This window comes from Lotus japonicus, chromosome 5 (assembly GCF_012489685.1).
Source record: "Lotus japonicus ecotype B-129 chromosome 5, LjGifu_v1.2".
Lineage (NCBI taxonomy): Eukaryota > Viridiplantae > Streptophyta > Magnoliopsida > Fabales > Fabaceae > Lotus > Lotus japonicus.
Genome location: NC_080045.1, coordinates 46,133,683 through 46,155,534, shown reverse-complemented (window position 1 = coordinate 46,155,534; position 21,852 = coordinate 46,133,683). Strand labels below are relative to the sequence as shown.

The window sequence follows — 21,852 nt, the reverse complement described above, 5'->3', positions numbered from 1 at the left end:
AAGCTAGCTATTGTAGTTGGAGAGCCCAAGTCCTTAAAAACCCCACATTAGAATCTCATACTTCCAATGTGGGACTTAAGTCTCATACCTTGCTATTGGGTCCTAACATACCACGCCTCTAGTTTACTAAACTAATGCTTCAAACAAAAACCCTAAAGAAAAAATGGAAAATCCTAACCGAAAAGTTTAAAAAATCAACTATAGTTGTTTTTTTTTTCTTGAAACTGAAAAAAAAAACAACTATAGTAAATCTCTAACTTTGGTAATTGATGTACTCTTAACTACTGCAACATCAATATACTTATTAATTTGAATGTTTTCATAACATCTTACCAAACTAGCATCTTAAAGCAAACTATTAAAAAATACAAAATAAATGAAATTATAACTAAAGATATTTTTAACTAAAGGCATTCTTTGATCCTGATGACTACTTAGTAGACATTCTAATTTCTAGACCTAGATTAAACTGTCCAATGTGTTTTAAATGTTGGCATTCTTTGCCTCGTGATATAGCTGGCAACCTAAAACTTGTAGCTAAGTTAATGTAAAATGGAGTAGTGTCTGTTTATAAACTTGTCTATTTATTTACATGAAGTTTTCTATATAGAACAAAGATATCTGAGCTTACAGCATTCATTTAGTGTTTATTTTTTGGCTTTTGTAGTGCCCTCGTCAGACTAATAATGTTGATTGCGGATATTATGTGATGAAGTTCATGAAAGATATCATCACTCACCAACAACTTGCGATTCCAACGAAAGTAAGAAACTTTGATATGCGTTCGCATTGGATTTTAAAAGCTCTAATTGTAACTTAACTCTATTTTTATGCTGTTTTGTAGTATTTTGAAGATTGTCAGTTCGTTTCCTACAATGAAGAGCAATTGCGTGAAGTTAAAGATGAGTGGGATGCTTATGTTTTTTACAATTGTTTTTAGTATTTAATCTATTGGATAGTTATCTATGAGATGGTGGTAGATGAAGTTAAGGACGTGGTTGAGATATTATGCACTTTAGAAATTGCTTCAAATTTATGAAGCTTTTGATATTTAGATATATTGGTTTTGATATGCTGAAGTTCATAAAATGTTTATTTTATGGCTGAGTTGATATCCTGTGTTTAGAAAATGTTGATCTTTTTTGTTTGGAAGACTCAAATGGGGAGAGGGTCCTTATGATTTGGAGACTCAAGGCATATTTCTATTGCAGAAACTCATTTATGAGAGTTTTTTTTTTTTGCTGTCATGAAATTACTGTCCATATGCTTGCTTTAAGAACAGAGGTTCTGTTTACATGAGATGTTACTGTGCTTATATGCTATACCTTGTTTTAGCTTATGTTACTGTGTTATACCTTGTTTTAGTTTGGTGATGTGTATTGATTTTGCAGTCAGCTTTCATAGCTTTTGAAATGTGTACCCTTTCGGTTAAATTATGATCAATATATCTTCTTTTCAGAAAAAAAAAAAATGTTGATCTTTTAGCTGAACAGGTGTGGTAATTAATTCAACCAAAAAAAAAAACCGCTATAATATATATTATCAAATACAGACAAAAAAAAAACAAATTACAGCGGTTCCGTGGTGGAACCGCTGTAATATATATTATCAAATACAGCGGTTACCGGCTGAAACCGCTGTAAAAGAAGACTCAAGTACAGCGGTTATTCTAGAGAACAGCTGTTGTAGGTCTGTATTTATAGCGGTTTTATTAAATCAACCGCTGTAAATAATGCATCTTTTACAGCGGTTAGAACCGCTGTTAAGGCTTTTACAGCGGCGAGATCTACAGCGGTTCTGGACCGCTGAAAACCGCTGTAAAAGGCCAAAAAAAACCGTTGTAAAAGCCATTTTTTGGTGTAGTGTCAGTAGATGGGATTGTTATAACATTTTCCAACTTATTGCCTCTATACTGATTATTGCTCTCTAGCACGTTATCAGCTAGATCAAGAAAACTCATAGTTGTAATAGTTGTTTTTGCAGCTTCTTCATATATCTTAGTCATAAGTTGAAGTTCTGACATAGAGATCTAATCTTCTAGTACAATGACGAAGCCGTAAATGATTTTCTCTAAATCCAAGGAAAAACATAAAGTGAATGAACGAGACAAACAATAATTCGATAATTCAAATGAAAAAAAAAGGAAACATAATTAGATATTGGCATAATGTAGGCATCTAATGGATTGAAAGTAAGAAAGAAATAGGATAGAGAGAAATAGCTGACGTAATATATGTATGAGAGAGATAAAGAAAAAGATCATGTATCAGTTAGATCTCAACACTGTTCGTATGTTCAAGTATCATTACTAAAAAGAAAAAAACATGATTGTTCATTTGTTCCCTTGTAATGGTACCAAAATCAAAAGTAAAATGAAAAAACATATAGAGGTAAACATACCTCGAGGTAGATAACCATCTTTTGGCCTTGAATGTGCTTGAATTTGTCAAACGAAAGAGATATCCATATACTTTTGGCTCACAATTTTTATCAAATGAAGTCAAACCATCTTCTTACAACAAGTTTCCTTAGCTTCTCGCTCATTTAAAAAAAAATCACACACTAGTCAAGCACCAAGGACTCAATGTTTGTAGATCTAGAAAACATGTGGCTGAAGGCATAACCTCGTATGGTGGAATTGCACAAAGTTAGTTCCGTCAAGATTTCACAAGTTTTTATCTCTATTTCCAAACCAAAAATAAATTCAGTGAGCCTCGTCTCTTGATCTCAGACAACACAAACTTCTCAAGACCTAGCACTTGGATCTCAACACCCATGAGAGATCGACAAGTGCCAATCTCTAGCTTTTTGAGGTGTCTAAGAACCAACCTCTACGCAATTTTTCATAACATCTATTATGCTTCTTTTTTTTTATAACTGAAACCACAAAATCTATGATATCAAAAATAGATCCGAGCAGATTCTGCATACAAAGAGCAAAGATATAAGGATTTCACCAAAACCCAACCATTTAACACCCCAAAAAGAAAATCCCCACCCCCATACTCCTATATTGCTATAGATTATTTCAATATTTAATATTTAATAATTAATATATAAATTTTATAAATTAATTAATGTTTTCGAAGTCAATTAATATCTATTACAATTTAATCTTTATATAATTCGATCCTAAATAAACACAACTTCTTCAACTACTAGATAAATAGCTTATTAGAATTGAGGGATTGTATTTTCCTAAAACTTAATTCCATGATCGAAGATTTCAATACCGATGTGGAACGCATCTCGATCTTGTCTGTAGAAATCATCCATGACAATATGGGCCGGCTTATGATGTTAGATGCTATTCAAATTAGTTGCTTATCCAAAACATGGAAATCATTTGGTATTTCCCTTCCCTACCTGAAAATCATCGACCATAATGATTGTGCTCATCCTTATAGATGGTTCAAGGATTTCATGGCCCAAAAGTGAGCAGCATGAGCATTCGAGGCGAACGTTTGGTTATGTACGAATTCAAGTTATGCTTAGATCATCTTTTAGTAGATGAAGCTAGAGATGACATTGAAAGTTGTATAAAGCTAGCATCTGAGACCAATATAATCAAAGAGTTCGAGTTTCAGATCACACGTGGCGCTAGGTATGTTGCGGGACATTATCTATACGCAATTTTTCATAACATCTATAATGCTTTTTTTTACAACTAGAACCACAAGGTATATGATATCAAAAATAGAACCGAGCAGATTTTGCAAACAGAGAGCAATGATATAAGGATTTCATCAAAGTCCAACCATTTAACGACCCAAAAAGAAAACCCCACCCCCACACTCCTATCTTGCTTATAGATAACTTATAAACCCTATAAGTTATCATGACTGGATAGATCCAGCGTGAAAACACTGAAACAGTTACATAAGACATAAAAACTTCAAATTAAGATCCAGAACAAAAAAAAAAGACCCACAAATCAGATCCAGTGACATAAAAACTTCAAATTAAGATCCATAACAAAAAAAGACGTGGTGCTAGATAGGAGTGTCGGGGTGATGATTTTATTTTTGGGTCGTTAAATGGTTGGGTTTTGGTGAAATCCTTATATCATTGCTCTCTGTATGCAGAATCTGCTCGGATCTATTTTTGATATCATAGAACTTGTGGTTTCGCTTGTAAACAAAAAAGCATTATAGATGTTATGAAAAATTGCGTACAGATAATCTCCCGTAACATACCTAACACCACGTGTGATCTGAAACTCAAACTTTTTGATTATATTGGTCTCATATGCTAGCTTTATACCCCTTTCAATGTCCTCTCTAGCTTGGTCTACTAGAAGATGATTTAAGCGTAACTTGAATTCGTACATAACCAAACGTTCACCTCGAATGCCCATGCTGCTCACTTTTGGGCCATGAAATCCTTGAACCACCTGTGAGGAAGAGCACAATCATTACGGTCGATGATATTCAGGTAGGGAAGGGTAATACCAAATGATTTCCATGTGTTGGATAAGCAAATGGTTTGAATAGTATCCAGCATCGCAAGACAACCCATAATGTCATGGATGATTTCTACAGACAAGATCGAGATGCGATCCACATCGATATTGAAATTTTCCATCATGAAATTGAGTTTCATGAAAATACAATACCTCAATTCTAATAAGCTATTTATCTAGTAGTTGAAGAAGTTGTGTTTATTTAGGATCAAATTATATAAAGATAAAATCATAATAGATATTAATTGACTTTGAAAACATAAATCATAGAATTAGTAATTTATAAAATTTATATATTAATAATAGATATTGAAATAATCAATAGCAATATATATAGTAAACTTTAATTGACCTACATATTAATAAAACTAGTAATTAAATAATAAAAATATTTATTATTTATTATATTAATTACTGATTGTAAATTTATCCAGGTTTTGATATTTTAATATAAAATACTATCATTGTTAGGAAGAATAATAGTTTTATAAGTAAACTTGACTTGACCAACATATTGATAAAAATATTAAATCTTCATTAATGTGTTAATATTATTTATAATATTAATTACTAATTATAATTTTTTTTATTTTAAAATATGAAAAACTATAATCTATATATATTAGAAAAGAACAACTTCTAGCATGACGTGTCGCTCTCACAGGCCAAGTTAGTGACGTGTCGCTCCGAGATTAATTCTCACTTAATTATTTACACGTCAGCTTTTCCACCTATTAATTCTCATTTAATAATTTACACTCAGCTTTTCCACCTTGGCCCTATTTGCCACATTAAATTTTAGATTTGATTAGGAATTAGGTTGTTTATTTCTTGATTTAATCTTAATTTATTTTTAATTTATTTTTAGAGCATTAATTAATTTTTATGGTATTTTTATTGAATTTTCAGATTTTTAATTAATTCTGAATTTTATGAGTTTTTATTGTGATTTGCTAGATTTTGATAGTTTTTATCTATATTTATTTAGTACCTTTTTAAATTTTAGATTTGATTAGGATTTAGGTTGTTTGTTTTTATGTATCTTTGTTAGAAAAGAAGAACTTCTAGCATGACGTGTCGCTCTCACATGCCAAGTTAGTGACGTGTCGCTCCGAGATTAATTCTCACTTAATTATTTACACGTCAGCTTTTCCACCTATTAATTCTCATTTAATAATTTACACATCAGCTTTTCCACCTTGGCCCTATTTGCCACATTAAATTTTAGATTTGATTAGGATTTAGGTTGTTTATTTCTTGATTTAATCTTAATTTATTTTTAATTTATTTTTAGAGCATTAATTAATTTTTATGGAATTTTTATTGAATTTTCGGATTTTTAATTAATTCAGAATTTTATGAGTTTTTATTGTGATTTGCTAGATTTTGATAGTTTTTATCTATATTTATTTAGTACCTTTTTAAATTTTAGATTTGATTAGGATTTAGGTTGTTTGTTTTTATGTATCTTTGTTAGATAGTTTCTGTTAAAAAAATCTTCCTAAAAAATATTGTTTTTTATATAGAGTATCAATATCAATCTATATTAGAAAATAAAAAGGGTTAGAAGAGCAAAAAAAACCTTCATACGTTCTCTATCTCCAAATACTCACAATTTTCTCTATCTCTCCCTTCTTCATCTCAACCATGGCAAACCTCAAATCATATATGCTTCAAAAACAACATGGACCTTCACTTCAATTAAATTTTTCATTATAAATTTATCCCCATCACAATTGAGAATTTTTTTTTATGGTTACCGAGGGAAATAACAATTGAGATTTGAGAGTGCATGTTCTTCAAACTCAAAAACGAGTTTCTCACTTCTTGCTTCAGCCTCTTTGTTCCAGGTATGTAAAAAACAATGCTTTGTGGCTTTGTAGACTAAGAATTGTTATCACTCAAAAGTCAAAGGCATATCATTTTCCTCATATCTCTGGTAGTCCTTCTTCTTCAATTTTAATGATTCTTTCATGTAGTTCTAGAAGTGTCTTTTGTTCGCCAAATCATGTTTTAACCCATTCTATGTTTCATTATTATTGTTTTGTAATGTTCATGTATTAATGTGTTTGTTGATAAAAAAAATTAACATTGATAGATGAACATCTCATTTATTTATTTTTCATTGTTATGTATGTTATTTCAACATTTATCTGTTCTCACTGGTCATGAAAGGTGAATTGTTTTCCATCTGTTCTCACTTTTTAAGGGGGGATTAAAAGTTTCTTTGATGTTGTAAGCTTATGAATTAGGCTAACCAGATCTTACTGCAGTGTGTTATCCAAATCTTAAGGTTAATGGCCATAAGTACGTACTTTAATTTGAGGCATGTACTACTAACAAAGATTGAGATATAGGTGCATTTGAATGTATGTGAACATTTATACAAACATAGTCTTAGTGACTAACATAAGCAAGGTGAGATCAATAAAAAAAATATTGTGCATATAAAATAAAAATCAGAAAAATTCACTAAAAATACCATAAAATTTAATTAATACTCTAGAAATAAATTAAAAATAAATTAAGATAAAATCAAGAAATAAACAATCTAAATCCTAATCAAATCTAAAATTTAAAAAGGTATTTTTTATGAGAAAATAATTAACTTGAGATCAATAAAAAAATATTGTGCATATAAAACAATAGAAAATATATATTTTTTAATTAATCCAGGTATGTGGAAAAGTAGTGTGATTCATTTCACCTTGCAATTTAGATTTTTTCATAGTTTTGGTGGGATTCTTCTACAACTGAATACCTATAGGTTAGTGCTAATTTGGAATTGCCAAATCCTATTGCTAGGTTGCATTTTTTTTTTCTGGAATGGTGAATTTTCTTTAGAATTTTATGGTCCCTTATTTGCTTAAGCTAAATCTTGAGAACATTTATTTGTTTGCATATGAACTTTTTGTTGTATATTTTATTAATATTTCAAAAGATTTAAAGTGAATTTAAATTAAAAATATTTATCTATTTATGATTGGCATCCCGTTTATGTTTACAATTAAAATATTGATTACATGGTTAATATGTTACCATTCAATATTTCTCTCTCTGTTCTTATATAAGTTTTCTTTGTGCCAAACGTTACCTTCCCTCTCATAATGTACATGGTAAAAGGTTTTCAATTCCCGTGAAAAACATACCGCCAGTCTACCAGCACCTTTCATAAGTTTTAAACCATATAGTTACATATTCCCTGAAGAGTGTTAATTAATTTTTATCGTATTTTTATTGAATTTTCGGATTTTTATTTAATTCAGGGTTTTATGAGTTTTTATTGTGATTTGCTAGACTTTGGTAGTTTTTATCTATCTTTAATTAGTACCTTTTTAAATTTTAGATTTGATTAAGATTTAAGTTGTTTATTTCTTGATTTTAGCTTGGATCTTTTATTTTTTTTTTGAGAGTATTAATTAATTTTTATGGTGTCTTCATTGCCTTCCACCAATAAAAAATAAGTTTTGGAAGTTTTTTGAGTAGATATAAATGAAAGTGACCTCGATAATAAAGAAAAATATTGGAAAGTAGGAAAATTCTTTAAATGCTACAAGGGTAAACATGGAGAGAAAAAATTAATGTTGCATAGATATTACAAAAGTGACTTATATTTTGGGACAAAAAAAACTCACAAAAAGTGACTTATAATAGGGGACGGAGGGAGTATAAATGACGAGGAGAAATTTCTGTACCTAAAATTCATTTCCAAAACAAATCTATCTTGGCTAATTTGAAAATTTTAAATCTATATTGATTTATGAAATTTATAAGATTTTGTTTCTCTGATAAATGAGAATCCATTGAGTAAGATGATTTGCATCTAAGTCTGCTCTGAAACCTAAAAGCGGTTGTTGTTTGTATTTGCGTATAATTTTCAATTGTAAGTTTTAATTTTAAAGTACTATAATGCTATCTACGTGAGATTTTGTTTTATATAAAAAGTATCATTATACTTTTTTTTATACAATCATTATATTCTAAACTAATTAATTGATATTATTTTAATAGAATAAATTTAATATAATTAACTTTAGTATTATTTTCAAAATTTAAAGAGTGTATATTTATATAAGTATATAACTATAATAATTTGATAGTAAGAAAAGTACGAGGAATACAAAATATTAATACATATGAACTATAAAATTATGACTTGAATTTATTAGTGCTAACAAATTAGAGTTACGAGATCTCACGCGGAGAAACATTTTACATGAAAATGAAAATTTGTACGAGTTAAAAAAAATAAAATTCATTTTCTATAACTTAAGTGTATTTTTAATAATTTAAAAAATAATTATATATTTATGTATTGTTATATATCTAAAACACAAAAACATTACCCTTTATGCAACACGAGTATACATCTTCACAAACAAAATTCAGTTATACCTCACATGCAAAAATTAAAGCTTTTGGTTTATTAACTTCTGTGTTTTTCAAAATTTGTGCTCTTTAAATATCTACATCTTTATTATATATGATTATTCTTATATTCTTAGCATCTTAAATATTTATAATTTAAAATATGAATCGATATATCAAATACAATAGACATATTCCCCGTGCAACGCGCGGGTAAAAAAGCACTAGTTTATAATCATAATGACAATTTATAGGCTATCATTAAAAAACTATGATTAAAGAAATATATTTAAATTTTAATTATTAATAAAAAATTGAGAAAAAATAATAATAATAATAATAATAATAATAAGTTAAAGTAAAATTGACTCACGTTAAAAAAATATTAACTAGTTATTACTATTATATTATTGATTATATTAATTTATAATTGCAAAAATTGTATTTTTATATATTAAATTAGTTTTTTATAATTTTTAAATTTTAATTTTTTAAATTAAAATTCATTACCAAGAATCTTGAATTATATCCAAAATATGCTTGAGACAAGACGCATGAGGACATCTCTTTCATGTAGGGGTGTAACTCTCTGTTACAACTTTTCTTGACCAACAAATCTTCCTCCTTGTTAGTCTGCCTACAATGACAACTTTAATAAAAATTTAAAATAATAGTAATAATTAAAGTTGACTTGATATTTACATCAATACCCATATTAATTGCTAGTTAATATTCTTTTATATTTATAAGGCTTAATTGCACTTTTGCTCCCTGATCTTTCACCTTTGTGCGATTTACCTAAATTTTATTATTTTTTTTTTATTTTATTTCTGATATGGGGGTGTGGTTAGTAAAAATATTCTTTTATTTTATTTTTAAATTTCTATCTTCAATTAAAAAAAATATGTTATTTTCTTTGATTTTATAAAAACATTTTTTTCTTTGATTTTTATAAAAAAAAATTCAGTTTTTTCTTTGATTTTATAAAAATATTTTTTCATTTTCTATTAATTGTATTTAACTTATTTCATTTATTTTATTATTTTTTCTTTGATTTTTATAAAAATATTTTTTCAGATTTTTTTAATTTATAATTTTTTTTATTTTCTATTAATTTTATTTAATTTATTTCGTTTATTTTTTATTTTTTTATTTTTATTTCTGATAAGGGGGTGTGGTTAGTAAAAGGGGGGTGAAAATAGCAACCACCGTTAGCAATTGGACGGCTAACTAACGGAAGGACCTAAATCACACATATTAATAGAAGAGGGAGGGAATTCGCTCATTTTAAAGATGAGGGAGGTAAATCGCACAAAGATGAAAGATCAGGGAGCAAAAGTGCAATTAAGCCTATTTATAATATATATATATATAATAAAAGTATACTTCACTTGACGAATATATTAATAAAAATATTAATTTGTTATTAATACCCCTTATACTATTTATTATATTTATTACTAATTGTAAATTTGTTCAGCTTTTAAAACATAAATATAAAAAAGTATCACTCTATAAATTTAAATTAATAATAAAAAATTAAGAAAAGTAATAAAGTAATAATAATAAAAATAATTTAACTTAAAATTGAATCAATTAATTAAAAAAATTAATTTTAAAAATATTTTATTTATCATATTAAAATAAAATATAAATCATATTTACATTTTAATTATTAATTAGAACTTGAAAAAAATTAAATATTAATAATTATTATTAAATTTGATTTGACTTTTACATTAATAACGATATTAATTAGTACTTAATAACTTTTTATATTTGCAACTAGTTGTAGAAATTTTAAATTTTTATCATATTTTTTCCACAACAAAAAGGAAACTTTATTAATACTGTACACTTCATGAGAACAAAACTAAGAGTATAGCATATTCCTCTTGGTTTGTATATGGTTTTGGTTTAGGTCTTCGGTTTTGCTTCCGGTAGTTTTTCTCTTTTGTTCAGGGAAGTTCTTTTTGTCTATACTTTTAGGGGTGGGTAGGTAATTGTGTATTTATGTGGATGATTGGAGGGTTTTTGTTTTTTTTTTTATCTCATTGTCATATTCTCGAGCATAGCCTCTTCCTTCTTTATTATGATTAATATTTATGGAATTTCCAAAAACAATTATAGCATATATAAATTAAGATTATATTATTTTTTATTATTATTAATCAAATATTGAGGTTTATTTTGAAAATAATAAATTAAATTAACTACTTTTGTTTAATATATAGCAAATTTATAAAGGTTTATAGCATAATACTAAAAAAAGTACTAAATTGACGGGGACTCTCGGTCCAATAAAAAGGGAAGAGGACGGTCCCGTCTCTTTGAGTAAAAGTTTCGAGATAGGCCGGATGAACGATTACCCGGAAGTACCGACGAGCAAAGCCGGGTTCGGGGTTGCTCCAGCAAGGATTAAGCCGTTTACGCCCCGGGCGAGATTTCAGGGAAACCCAGCCATGGGTCTGCAAAGATTTGGGGTCCACCTCGTAAAAAAAGAAGAAAAGGGAAGGCGAGGGCTCAACCCTAATGGCGTCACAGAGGATCTCAAAACACGTCATAAAGGCCCAAGCATTAGGATGTAGTTGGCAGGGGGCGACGCTGATCTCACTCAACACCTGGCAGAAGAACGGCGCCAGGGGAAACTTTATCCCAATCGCTAGGAATAGGTACCCGTACACAAAGAAAAAGTGAGAAAGATTGAAGTCATTAACCACACGATGTTGCCACGTGCGGTCTTGGCCTTTGCAACCGGAAGTACGGAGAAGGCCTTCTAGGGGTTTCACATAGCAAAACCCTCCAACCCTGCGGCCAACATCGGTGACAGAATCGTCGGTGGTGAGTTCTGACGCTTGGTCAATGGCCTCTCGGGTGGGGGTGTCTTGGACTGAGAGGGGAAGGGTAGCGAAGGTTTTTAGCCGGAAGGCTTTGACCTTTCTCTCAGGAAGGGGGGGCCCTTCCGGAAGGAGGTAGGTTGTTCGATGCCCTCGGCACAGTTCGAGGCTGAAAGGGGGAGGCCGAGGGGGTATTTTGAAAGGTGTTTCTGGAGCGACGTTCCGAAGACATCATGAATGAAAATAAAAGTAAGAGAATAAAACGCAAAGGCAAGGTTCAGGAAAGGGAACACACCAGGAAAGGAGCAAGCAAGGGGTGGTGAGGAAGCTGGAAGAAGATACGAAGGACCAGTGGGAAATCCAAAGGAGCAAGGGCAAGGAGATGCGAAAGTTGTTAACGGCGAAAATGAAGGGGATTTATAGGCCAGGGAGCAGGCTGAGGGAGACGCGTGTAGGATGCATGTGCTTGACGAAAGGGCATGCCCCACGGAAGTAGTGGGAAATCGTGTCCCTTGATGACGAAAAGAAATTATTGCATTGGGGAAGGGCGCTGATTTTTGGAAAGAGTAAACGGCGCATTAAATGGGAAGCTATATCGGTTGGTTGGCTAAAATCTGGAGGGACATGCTTTATCATGATTCGAGGGGACGTTTCGAGGACAACGGTTGGGATTCCGAAGATTCGCTAAACTCTGCGATTCAACAAACGCACCACGTGTGATCTCTACGTGCCGTAGGCGCTCGCCAATACTACAAGGCGAGCGAGACTTTTTTTGTCGCCACAGGCTCACTTGTGGACTTGGAAAATTTGTAAAGGAAAATTTATATTCACTCAACGCCATGTTGGCGACCTACTGTATTCCTCAGTAGACTTAACCTAGGCTAGCTTCTATTAATATTCGTAACTTCATTCTTAAAGACACACTTAGCTCTCATGCTTCGAGATCGGTGTCTTGTGGGCTTGTGGACTGGGCGAGCGAGAGGGCCTCGCCCAGGGTTTCCCGCCTCATGGCGATCACACAGGTTCAGAGTTGGGCCTTTCCCACGAGGCCCAGCCGGCCTAATAGGGGTAGTTAAACTCACAAGGCCCGACCCCTAGCCTATAAATAGGGAGTGGTTACCACATGTAAAGGACTCTTTGCTCATTTGCTCAATAACAAACTCTCAATTCATTTATTCTCTCTCTCTAAGCGGTTACACATTTTCCTCTCTAGATTCTCGCTCTTGTGCAATCCCTTCACTGTATGTACTATACATTATCTCTATGTTCTTGGTTGGAACAATACTAAATAATGTTTCCTTAGCAAATCAATTCCACCTCCATCTTATAAGATAAGTTTGAAGTAAAAGAGAAATAAATGATATAATTAGTGATATGAACCCAAAGAGAAATATGAAAAGAAAAAAAAAAGTGTGAAAATAAGTTGGTAGAAAAAGTGAAATATGTGTGTATCACAACTCTTTACATGATGTCTACAAATAGTACAATAAATTAGACTCCTAACATGAGAATAAGCAAAAAAAAAAAAAGCTTACTTGTTGCCGTCAGCCACCACCAAATTCTTATCTAAATCAGCTGGAAAAATATCATCAATGCATAATGTTGAAGATTCAAGTTTCACATTGTTCCTTATAATCCATGAAGACCAATTTTTTGCATGTCAAATCACCATTCAAGCATCTCTTGTATCTGTAACACATTTTCTTGCATATCAAAGGTCTTTTAATTTCTCATGTGCATTTCATTGGAAGGATTTATTACAAGAAACACATTACAAGGTGAAAAATTGCTATCTAAAGAACTCAAGAAAGATATAACACAAATTCTACAGAGAACGGATTGAGAACTGTACATTTTGCTTTCAAAGCTCTAGTTATTCCTGTCTGGAAGAGAGCTTGGTAGGGGAAACCATCAATTCTATTTTAACCTCAGAAGAACAACGCTTACATGAAACTGTTGGCCTTTTTATATTATAGCCTGCAAGAATTAAATAAAAAGGCTTAAGTACTTCAAATGGTGTATTTTTTTCAATAAGATTATTTATTACTATTTATAATATTTAAATCAATAATGATTGACATTAATTCGGTGAATTCAAAAGGAGGGACTTCTTGAAAAATTGCTCACAATTATTTTGCAGTAATTTTAACTATTGTGTATTAGTTTTGAAACAAAAACCCTACAGAAAATATTGATCGCAATTTTTCCCATGATAAAAACCTTGGGAGAACCACACCACAAAAGCTAGCTATTGTAGTTAGAGAGTCCAATGCCTTATAAACCCCACATTAGAATCTCATACTTCCAATGTGGGACTCAAGTCCCATACCTTGCGATTGGGTTCTAACACCGCACCACACTCCGTAGCCCCGGGGGCCCACGCGGGCTGGCTGTGCAGTAGCCCCTTGACTAGTCCCGGGCGAACACTGCAATGCCGACGTCACCACCCGAGCCGCTCGTTTGCAGTTGAGAGACATGGTGGAAGGGTCTGACACCAATTGATAAGAACCTTGGGAGAACCACACCACAAAAGCTATCTATTGTAGTTGGAGAGCCCAAGGCCTTAAAAACCCCACATTAGAATCTCATACTTCCAATGTGGGACTCAAGTCCCATACCTTGAAATTGGGTCCTAACATCCCACGCCTCTAGTTTACTAAATTAATGCTTCAAGCAAAAACCCTAATTAAAAAATGGACAATCAAATGGTTGTTAAAACCGGACCGGACCGGACGGTCTGACCGGTACAACCGGAAACCGGAGTGCTTAGAGGACTAAAACGTTTGAAAAATCGGATGGCAATAAAACCGGTTAAAAACCGTAAAATCGGTAAAAACTGGTGGTTCACCGGTTTAGACCGGTTCCTTCTTTGCACCCACAAAACACCACAGAACCATCGAGCGCCACTGTTACACGCCGTCCCGAGCTATGATCCGCCTGTACCAGCTGGCAGCCACCCAGATCTGTTCGAGTTCACAACACTGTACCAACTACTGCTTCTATGCAGTTCATAACTTTGTACTTGGAAAGCATGCTTTTTCCCCTATGCTGCTTCACTGATTTTTTACCTGGTTTACGATGAGAAGATGATAAAGGTTGTTTAAGAAAAAATGATAAAAGTTGCATAGATGTGATGTGCAGCTGTATTGTCACTTGGATGGGTGAATACTAGGGTTTGTTCTATTTCTAAACAACTCTCTACCTGGGTTTTTTTTGCTTCAAACATGCTAGTGGGCTGCTTTGTGCCTTTTAAGTTGTATCTTCAATTCTTCATACTTTCCTTTATTTTATTTTTTTGTGTTTGTGCGGCTGCTTTTAAACCAATATCAATTTGGTTAATAAAAAAAAAAACCAATATCAGTTTCATTTTAGAAAATTAATATTCACAATAAAAGACCATGATGCGAGTATATTTGTTATTAGAGGAAATTTCCTAATAATAGTTTAAAAAATTGAAGGTATATTTAATTTGTATTACTAGTATATGTTACATATAAATTTAAAATAAGTATAAAAAAATATTATGAAGTTATGGATATATTTCTGAATTCAATATTTCTTTCTTATTATACATTGAAATCAATATTTTTTTACTACATATATTATATATTTATTTTAAAATAGTATTATTTAATTAATTGCGGTAATACCGGTTAGACCACAGTTCAAATACGATTGAACCAATGAACCTTGAACCAGTACCCTCACTGGTTTGATCACCGATCCGGTTTTAATAACCTTGGAAAATCCTAACCGAAAAGTTAAAAAATTCAACGACAACTGTTTTTTTTCTTGAAACTGAAAAAAAAAAAACAACTATAGTAAATCTGTAACTTTGGTAATTGATGTACTCTTAAAACTAATAATCAATTTGGAAAAGCAAAGTTTTAACATAACACAATTCAAACCCCCTTCTGGTGTTACTTTATTAAATCTCAGAAATTTCATGTGGGATTAATTAAATTTAATAGGTTACCAATGGCTTTTTTGTCAATATTTATGTTGGTGCGGTATAAACTTGTTCATGTTACCGACGGCTATGACTGTTAGTAAATTAGATGGCATCGTTAATGTCATCGTTTATCAGTTCATCGACGGGTAAATGGTCACTTTGGTCTTTGAAAGTGTCCACCGACTTCACATTCGTCCCTGAATGAATTTTATCCACCTTACGGTCCCTGAATGTGGCGAATGTCATTCATATTGGTGCTTCTGTTAAAAAAAACTTAACGGACGTTAATAATTTCCTTTTTTAAAGCTGAAAATTCATTAAATTAAATTAAAATAACAAATTAACTAAAAATTTAATTAATTAAAACACAAAAAATCCTAACCACCAGCCATCACCATCATTCTTCATCTCCTTTTTCTCATCTTCTTCATCATCCTCACCAATTTTTCCATCACAATCAAACTCCACCGCAACCCAATCCCCCACCGCAAACCCCATCCCCCACCCCTACTGAAACCCATTCCTCTCTACCTAATGAGATTTCCAAACCCACAGATCTGAGTAGAGATTTTCAAACCCACAAAAAGGTTTCAACATTTCTTCTTTTGGTTTGAAGTTTCAATCAAACCTTTGTTCTCCCCACTACAGCACCTTCTCGCCAGGGTTGCGGTGTCGGTTGGGGAAGGAGATGGAGCTGGGTTCGATCTGGGTTTTGTGGCCAGGGTTGCGGTGGCGGTGGGTTTCTACGATGGGGTTGCGGTGGAGGGAGGTTTCTGCGATGGGGATGAGGGCGGTGGCAATGGGTTTGATCTGAGTTGTTCATTATATTGGCAAATGCACCCTTCTTCCTTCATTGCTCTGCTGTAAATTCATGTGCCCTGTTTTACCCACGCTATGTTTTTGTCTTCCTTCTACTGGTGGGTTTTCTCTTGGCCTTTCTAGTCGTGTGCTTGTGATGCTTGGAACCACAAGTTGTTGAGTTATCTTATCCTTTTTGGAGGATGGTGTGCTTTGATTATACATCGGGTTCTTCTAGTGCAACAGGGCTTTACTCCTTTATCCTTAAGCTTGCAATCTTGTCTTTTGATCTTTTCCTTCTTCCTTGTCTGTCAATGGCTATAATTGATAGGGCTTTTCTTTTTTCTTGTATTTGATGAAGAAGATGAAGAAAAAAGAAGAAGTAGGAAGAAGAAGATGAGAAGAAGGTGATTAGGATTTGTGTTTTGATTTTTAATTGAGTTTTTGTAATTAATCAATTTTTTAGTTAATTTGTTTTTTTAAATTTAAATTAATGATTTCCACCCAAGGCTTTAAAAACCCCACATTAGAATCGCATACTTCCAATGTGGGACTCAAGTCCCATACCTTGAAATTGGGTCCTAACATCCCACGCCTCTAGTTTACTAAATTAATGCTTCAAACAAAAACCCTAAAGAAAAAATGGAAAATCCTAACCGAAAAGTTAAAAAAATCAACTTAAGCTGTTTTTTTTCTTGAAACTGAAAAAAAAAACAACTATAGTAAATCTCTAACTTTGGTAATTGATGTAGTCTTAAAACTAATAATCAATTTGGAAAAGCAAAATTTTAACATAACACAATTCAAATCCCTTTTCTGGTGTTACTTTATTACATCTCAAAAATTTCATGTGGGATTAATTAAATTTAATAGGTTACCAATGGGTTTTTTTGTCGATATTTATGTTGGTGCGGTATAAACTAGTTCATGTTACCGACGACTATGACTGTCAGTAAATTAGATGGCATCGTTAATGTCATCGTTTATCAGTTCATCGACAGTGTATGTTGTCAGAATGTGCTTGATGTTGGCGGTGGGACCTGCAAGTGACTGTACTGACAGTCATTGTCATCAGTAACATTTTCCTCTAAGTTTTCACGCAGAGCAACAGTGACTCAGTTGGTACTAATCCTCCCCCCTAAAATATGCTATGATACCATAAAATTGAATAATTGTGAGTGAAAGTGGTTATTGATCTCATTGACCCATTGAGGTTCTTTATATGCAAGTTAGATGGGCACAATGAAAACAGAAACCGAAAACTAACTAAAGCAAACTTGAACTAACTTCCTTGCTAACTAATGTCATGTGACTTGATTATCTAATACATTGAATCAGTTTGCATGGTCGTTGATGCCTTGATGGGCCTTTGTGCTGTGTTCTTGGCAAACCATTAAGGAAGGATGTTGAGAAAGAGAATCAGATGAGTATGACTGTAGTAGAGCTATGACAAAAGATGTTATTTAATTTAATTTCCATATGATTAAAGAAGAAAATTTGGATGAATTTGGCTAGACTGAAATCCAGCAAGTTACCAAAAATATGGGAGAAGTTAGCAAGGCTAAAGTGTCAATGGGCTCGGTAAAGAGGAGCAAGAACTGAAAATGATTAATGCCAGATGCTGCATGAAGTCATGGATAAATTATAGGGTGCTTTGAGGGCATAGGGGACAGCATATCAGAATAAGCATACAGTTTCAAACATAAAGGAGAGTATGCTAAGAGGAACATGTCTATTCATGAAGAGATAAAGAAACTAGTCCTAAATTCAAAATCAAAGCTCAACTAAGCTAAAATCACATAATACACTTAGACTATAAAACTCTACTTGATTGACTGCACAAAACATGAGAAGGGAAAAGCTTGATTTTAGAAAGCTGTAATTTGACCAAACTTTCTCGAAATATCAACCATAAGTACTAACAACACACAACGTTAACTAACTTTACAAGATGCCTACACCACTTGAAGAATCTCTTAATTTCTCTATACCTTCAGGCATTTTTTTTCTCTGTTGAAAAAGAAAGGCCATGGCTTATCCGTTTTCCTCTGATACCATTAAGGTTATTTGTAAGAAGTAGACATTGTTGATCCAAAAACAAGAGGAACTACACATTCAAATATCTATATCGCCCAATATTCATAGAGCATACAGTGCTTCAGGTGCCTATGACAAAATAACAGAAAAATTATACAGAGAGAGAAACTGAGACTAGAAAACTTTAATAACACAGTCGCCTAATTGAAAACAAGGCTTTATTCTAGCAACATATGATCATAACCTAAGGCTATGACATTATTTTCATTGTTGTAATGTAAGCCGTGGTTATTATTAGACCTTGGTTTAACTTTCAACTTCCTCTTCTTGCTCACCAGACATCTCCTCCAGAGATTTTCCCTTTGCTTCTGGGACCAAGAAAGTAAAGAGGAAGCCCAGAATGTTCACAACACCTAATAGAAGCAGTGAATTCTTCACACCAATACCAGCAGGGTACCCTGCATCTGCTTTGCTCTTGTCCTGGTTTTGAGCCAAGTACAAGAATCCAAATGCACCAACCATAGCTCCAAGCTTCCCGCATGCTGATGATATTCCGTGGCAAGTGGATCGCAATCTAGCTGGGAAGATCTCTGCTGGCACAACAAATGTGGTAGCATTAGGCCCAAAGTTTGCAAAGAAGAAGGTCAACGAATACATCACCACAAACCCAATTCTGTTCTCCTTGTGAGTCCAGTGTTCATAGGGAATGGCAAGAGCAAACATGAACACTGTCATGAAGAAGAACCCCATCAACTGAATAGCAAATCTTCCAATCCTGTCAATGAATGCCACGGTGAACCAGTAACCCGGAACTGTGCTGCAAAGAGCAATAAGAGTTTGAGCCCTTGCAATTCTGTAAACCTCTTCAAGGGCATTCATGGTCTTTGCAGAAGGGATCCAACCGATTGCGCTGAAGATGTCCTTCTGGAAGAGATTTTGGCTGTAAAATGCAATATCAAGCAAAAACCATGTGCTGGTTGTTCCGAGTAGATGCAGTCCATGGCGCCTGAGGAACTCCTTAGAGAACAATCCAAATGAGTTACTTTGTTGCTGTGTCACCTCCTTTTTTGGTTCAGCTTGAATCTCCACATGCAAGACCTTAGACATATCTGCTGCAGCCTTCTCCGTGTTCTTTGCAACCAGGGCGGTATAACGTGCGGTTTCTGGCATCTTCGTTCTCGAGTAGTAAGTCATTGCAGCTGGGATTGCTCCTACCATTAGAATTATCCTCCAAACATAGTCTGCTTGTGGAACAGTTGAGCCTAATGGATCAACCTCGTATGCTGGAGCATCAAACTTGGCCTTGAATGCAGAAGCAATTATGATTGCAAATATACCTCCTGCTAAAATTCCAAAACCCTGCATTGCAAACACTGCAGCTATGAAGGCACCACGGGTCTTCTTATTAGAATACTCAGACATTATGGTAGCCGAAAGTGGGTAGTCTCCACCAATACCAAAACCAAGCCAGAATCGGAAGAAGCAAAGAGTTGTCATCACGGTCTTTGGATCGTGTCCAAAAGAAAGACCGGAAGCGATGGAGGCTACCACCATCAGCATCAGGGTCATGCCATAGACTTTTTTACGGCCCATTTTGTCACCGAGCCAGCCAAAGAAGAGTTGCCCAGAAAGTGTTCCTATGAAAGCAACACCATTAACAGCAGCTGACACATTTGGAGGCAGTGTGCCAGGCTTCTCTGCACCATCAACATGGTAATATATACGACCAAGAAGCTTCGTAACGAGCGATATGCAGAACAGGTCATAGGCATCAGTGAAGAAGCCCATTCCAGCAATGATGATTGCTGTGAAGTGATACCATTGTGTTTTGGCCACATCTAGTGCATTTAGCACCTGAATTTGCTCCTTGGCCATGAGTGGAGAGCCTGGCCAAACTTTCCCTTCTGTCTCTCTCTCAAATGCTAGGCTTCTCTGCAAAATTTGGAACAACCATTGAAAATGCAAACTATTATGTAACCTTGTATTTAATCAAGCTTCAGAACACAACTACGTAAAGGTAATTTAATACATTCACACTCACTTTATCTTCCATTCCATTTCCACCAATTTTTACTTCCAACCTCTTTTGTTTATCAATCACATCACTACTTATTATATTTCTCAGTTGTCTTTCTTCTAATCATATCTCTATGGTGTGGCCTAGAATCAGGGTGTGAAAGTGAAAGTATTATTTTCCATTTATTATTTGGTGACTGCCATGATGATTACTATGAAGAACATATCAAAAATGAACATTCCAACATTAGAACCATCCAGAATAACAGATTCAAGCTGCGAGGAAATATAATTTTGCATTTTAATCAATACAGGCAAAGTAATCCAGCTAGATAACTTTTTGTTGTCTCGTATTGAAAAACTAAAAGACACCTCATCAAGGTTCTAAATTGTATCCAGGAACTTTCAAGAATATTGATTCATTCATTCATACTCCTACTTTTCTTCTATCTCATTTCCACACATCTATCTTCATATCATTTTTTAATTCATATCACATCATTTGTCATATCTCTCATTATTTAATTTCATCCTTATCTCACAAGGTGGTGGTGGATTTAGTTTGTGAACCACACATTATTCACTTTTCAATCCCATCCCCACCGTCTCATGGGTTTCAAATAATTATTTCATTACAAGGTATCAGAACCTTTATAACGAGATTCTCTAGAATCCAATTCTTATAACCCCCAACTAATCTAATAATTAAAAAAAAACATTAAATTTTAGCACATTGAAACAAAGACTGCCCTAATGCTGTAACAAAAATGTAAATTAGTACAAAACCAACAACAAACATGATTTAGAGAGGACGTGGGTGGGTGATGAAGTTATATATATAGTCACATAAAATTGCTTGCATGCGATGCTACATGAGAAGGCGTGATGATACAAGAAAATATAAAAAAATTGCATGTGAAAGCGAAAGAGAGAAAGGGACAATGGTAGATTTGTATGAAACTGACCTGCAGGTGCAAGAGAAGTCAGGACAGAATTTGAGAGAGAAAGCAAAAAGACAAAGAATGACTCTTTTTTTTTAAAGAGACAAATAGAATAATAAATGGCTGTGCGAGAAAGAGGTGAAAGAGTGGTTCATGATTTATAGGCAACAGAATAAAACGCAAGGCCAACAAAAGCGACAGTTTATCTCCCCAAATATTCTAGCAGCATATACCCCTGCATTTTCGCGCTTTCTTTCACCTGGTCAACCTTCTTTGGGCTCTTACGACACCGTTTTGATATGTATGTTTCGATTTATTACTCTATGGGCCATGCTAACTCAAACGCCCTTCAATAAATTAATTTTTTTTATTATATATACTTGTAAAAAAATTTAGTAAATATGCTAAAATTGTTTTTTATTTATTTTTAGTTTTAACCAC

General features: G+C 33.3%; 1 protein-coding gene across 1 annotated transcript; it reads right to left on the bottom strand.

Moving 5' to 3' along the window:
* Positions 1–18,500: 18,500 nt before the first annotated feature.
* Positions 18,501–21,591, bottom strand: LOC130717511 (inorganic phosphate transporter 1-4). The gene is made up of 2 exons (XM_057567758.1): positions 21,436–21,591; positions 18,501–20,386 (listed from the first exon to the last, which is right to left on the bottom strand). Exon 2 carries the CDS (start codon positions 20,327–20,329, stop codon positions 18,761–18,763), a length of 1,569 nt encoding a protein of 522 aa, XP_057423741.1. The 5' UTR covers positions 20,330–20,386; positions 21,436–21,591; the 3' UTR covers positions 18,501–18,760.
* Positions 21,592–21,852: the final 261 nt, after the last annotated feature.

Bases quoted from the DNA above. Each gene is read 5' to 3' on its own strand.
- LOC130717511 (XM_057567758.1), bottom strand. From the start codon at position 20,329: ATGGCCAAGGAGCAAATTCAGGTGCTAAATGCACTAGATGTGGCCAAA.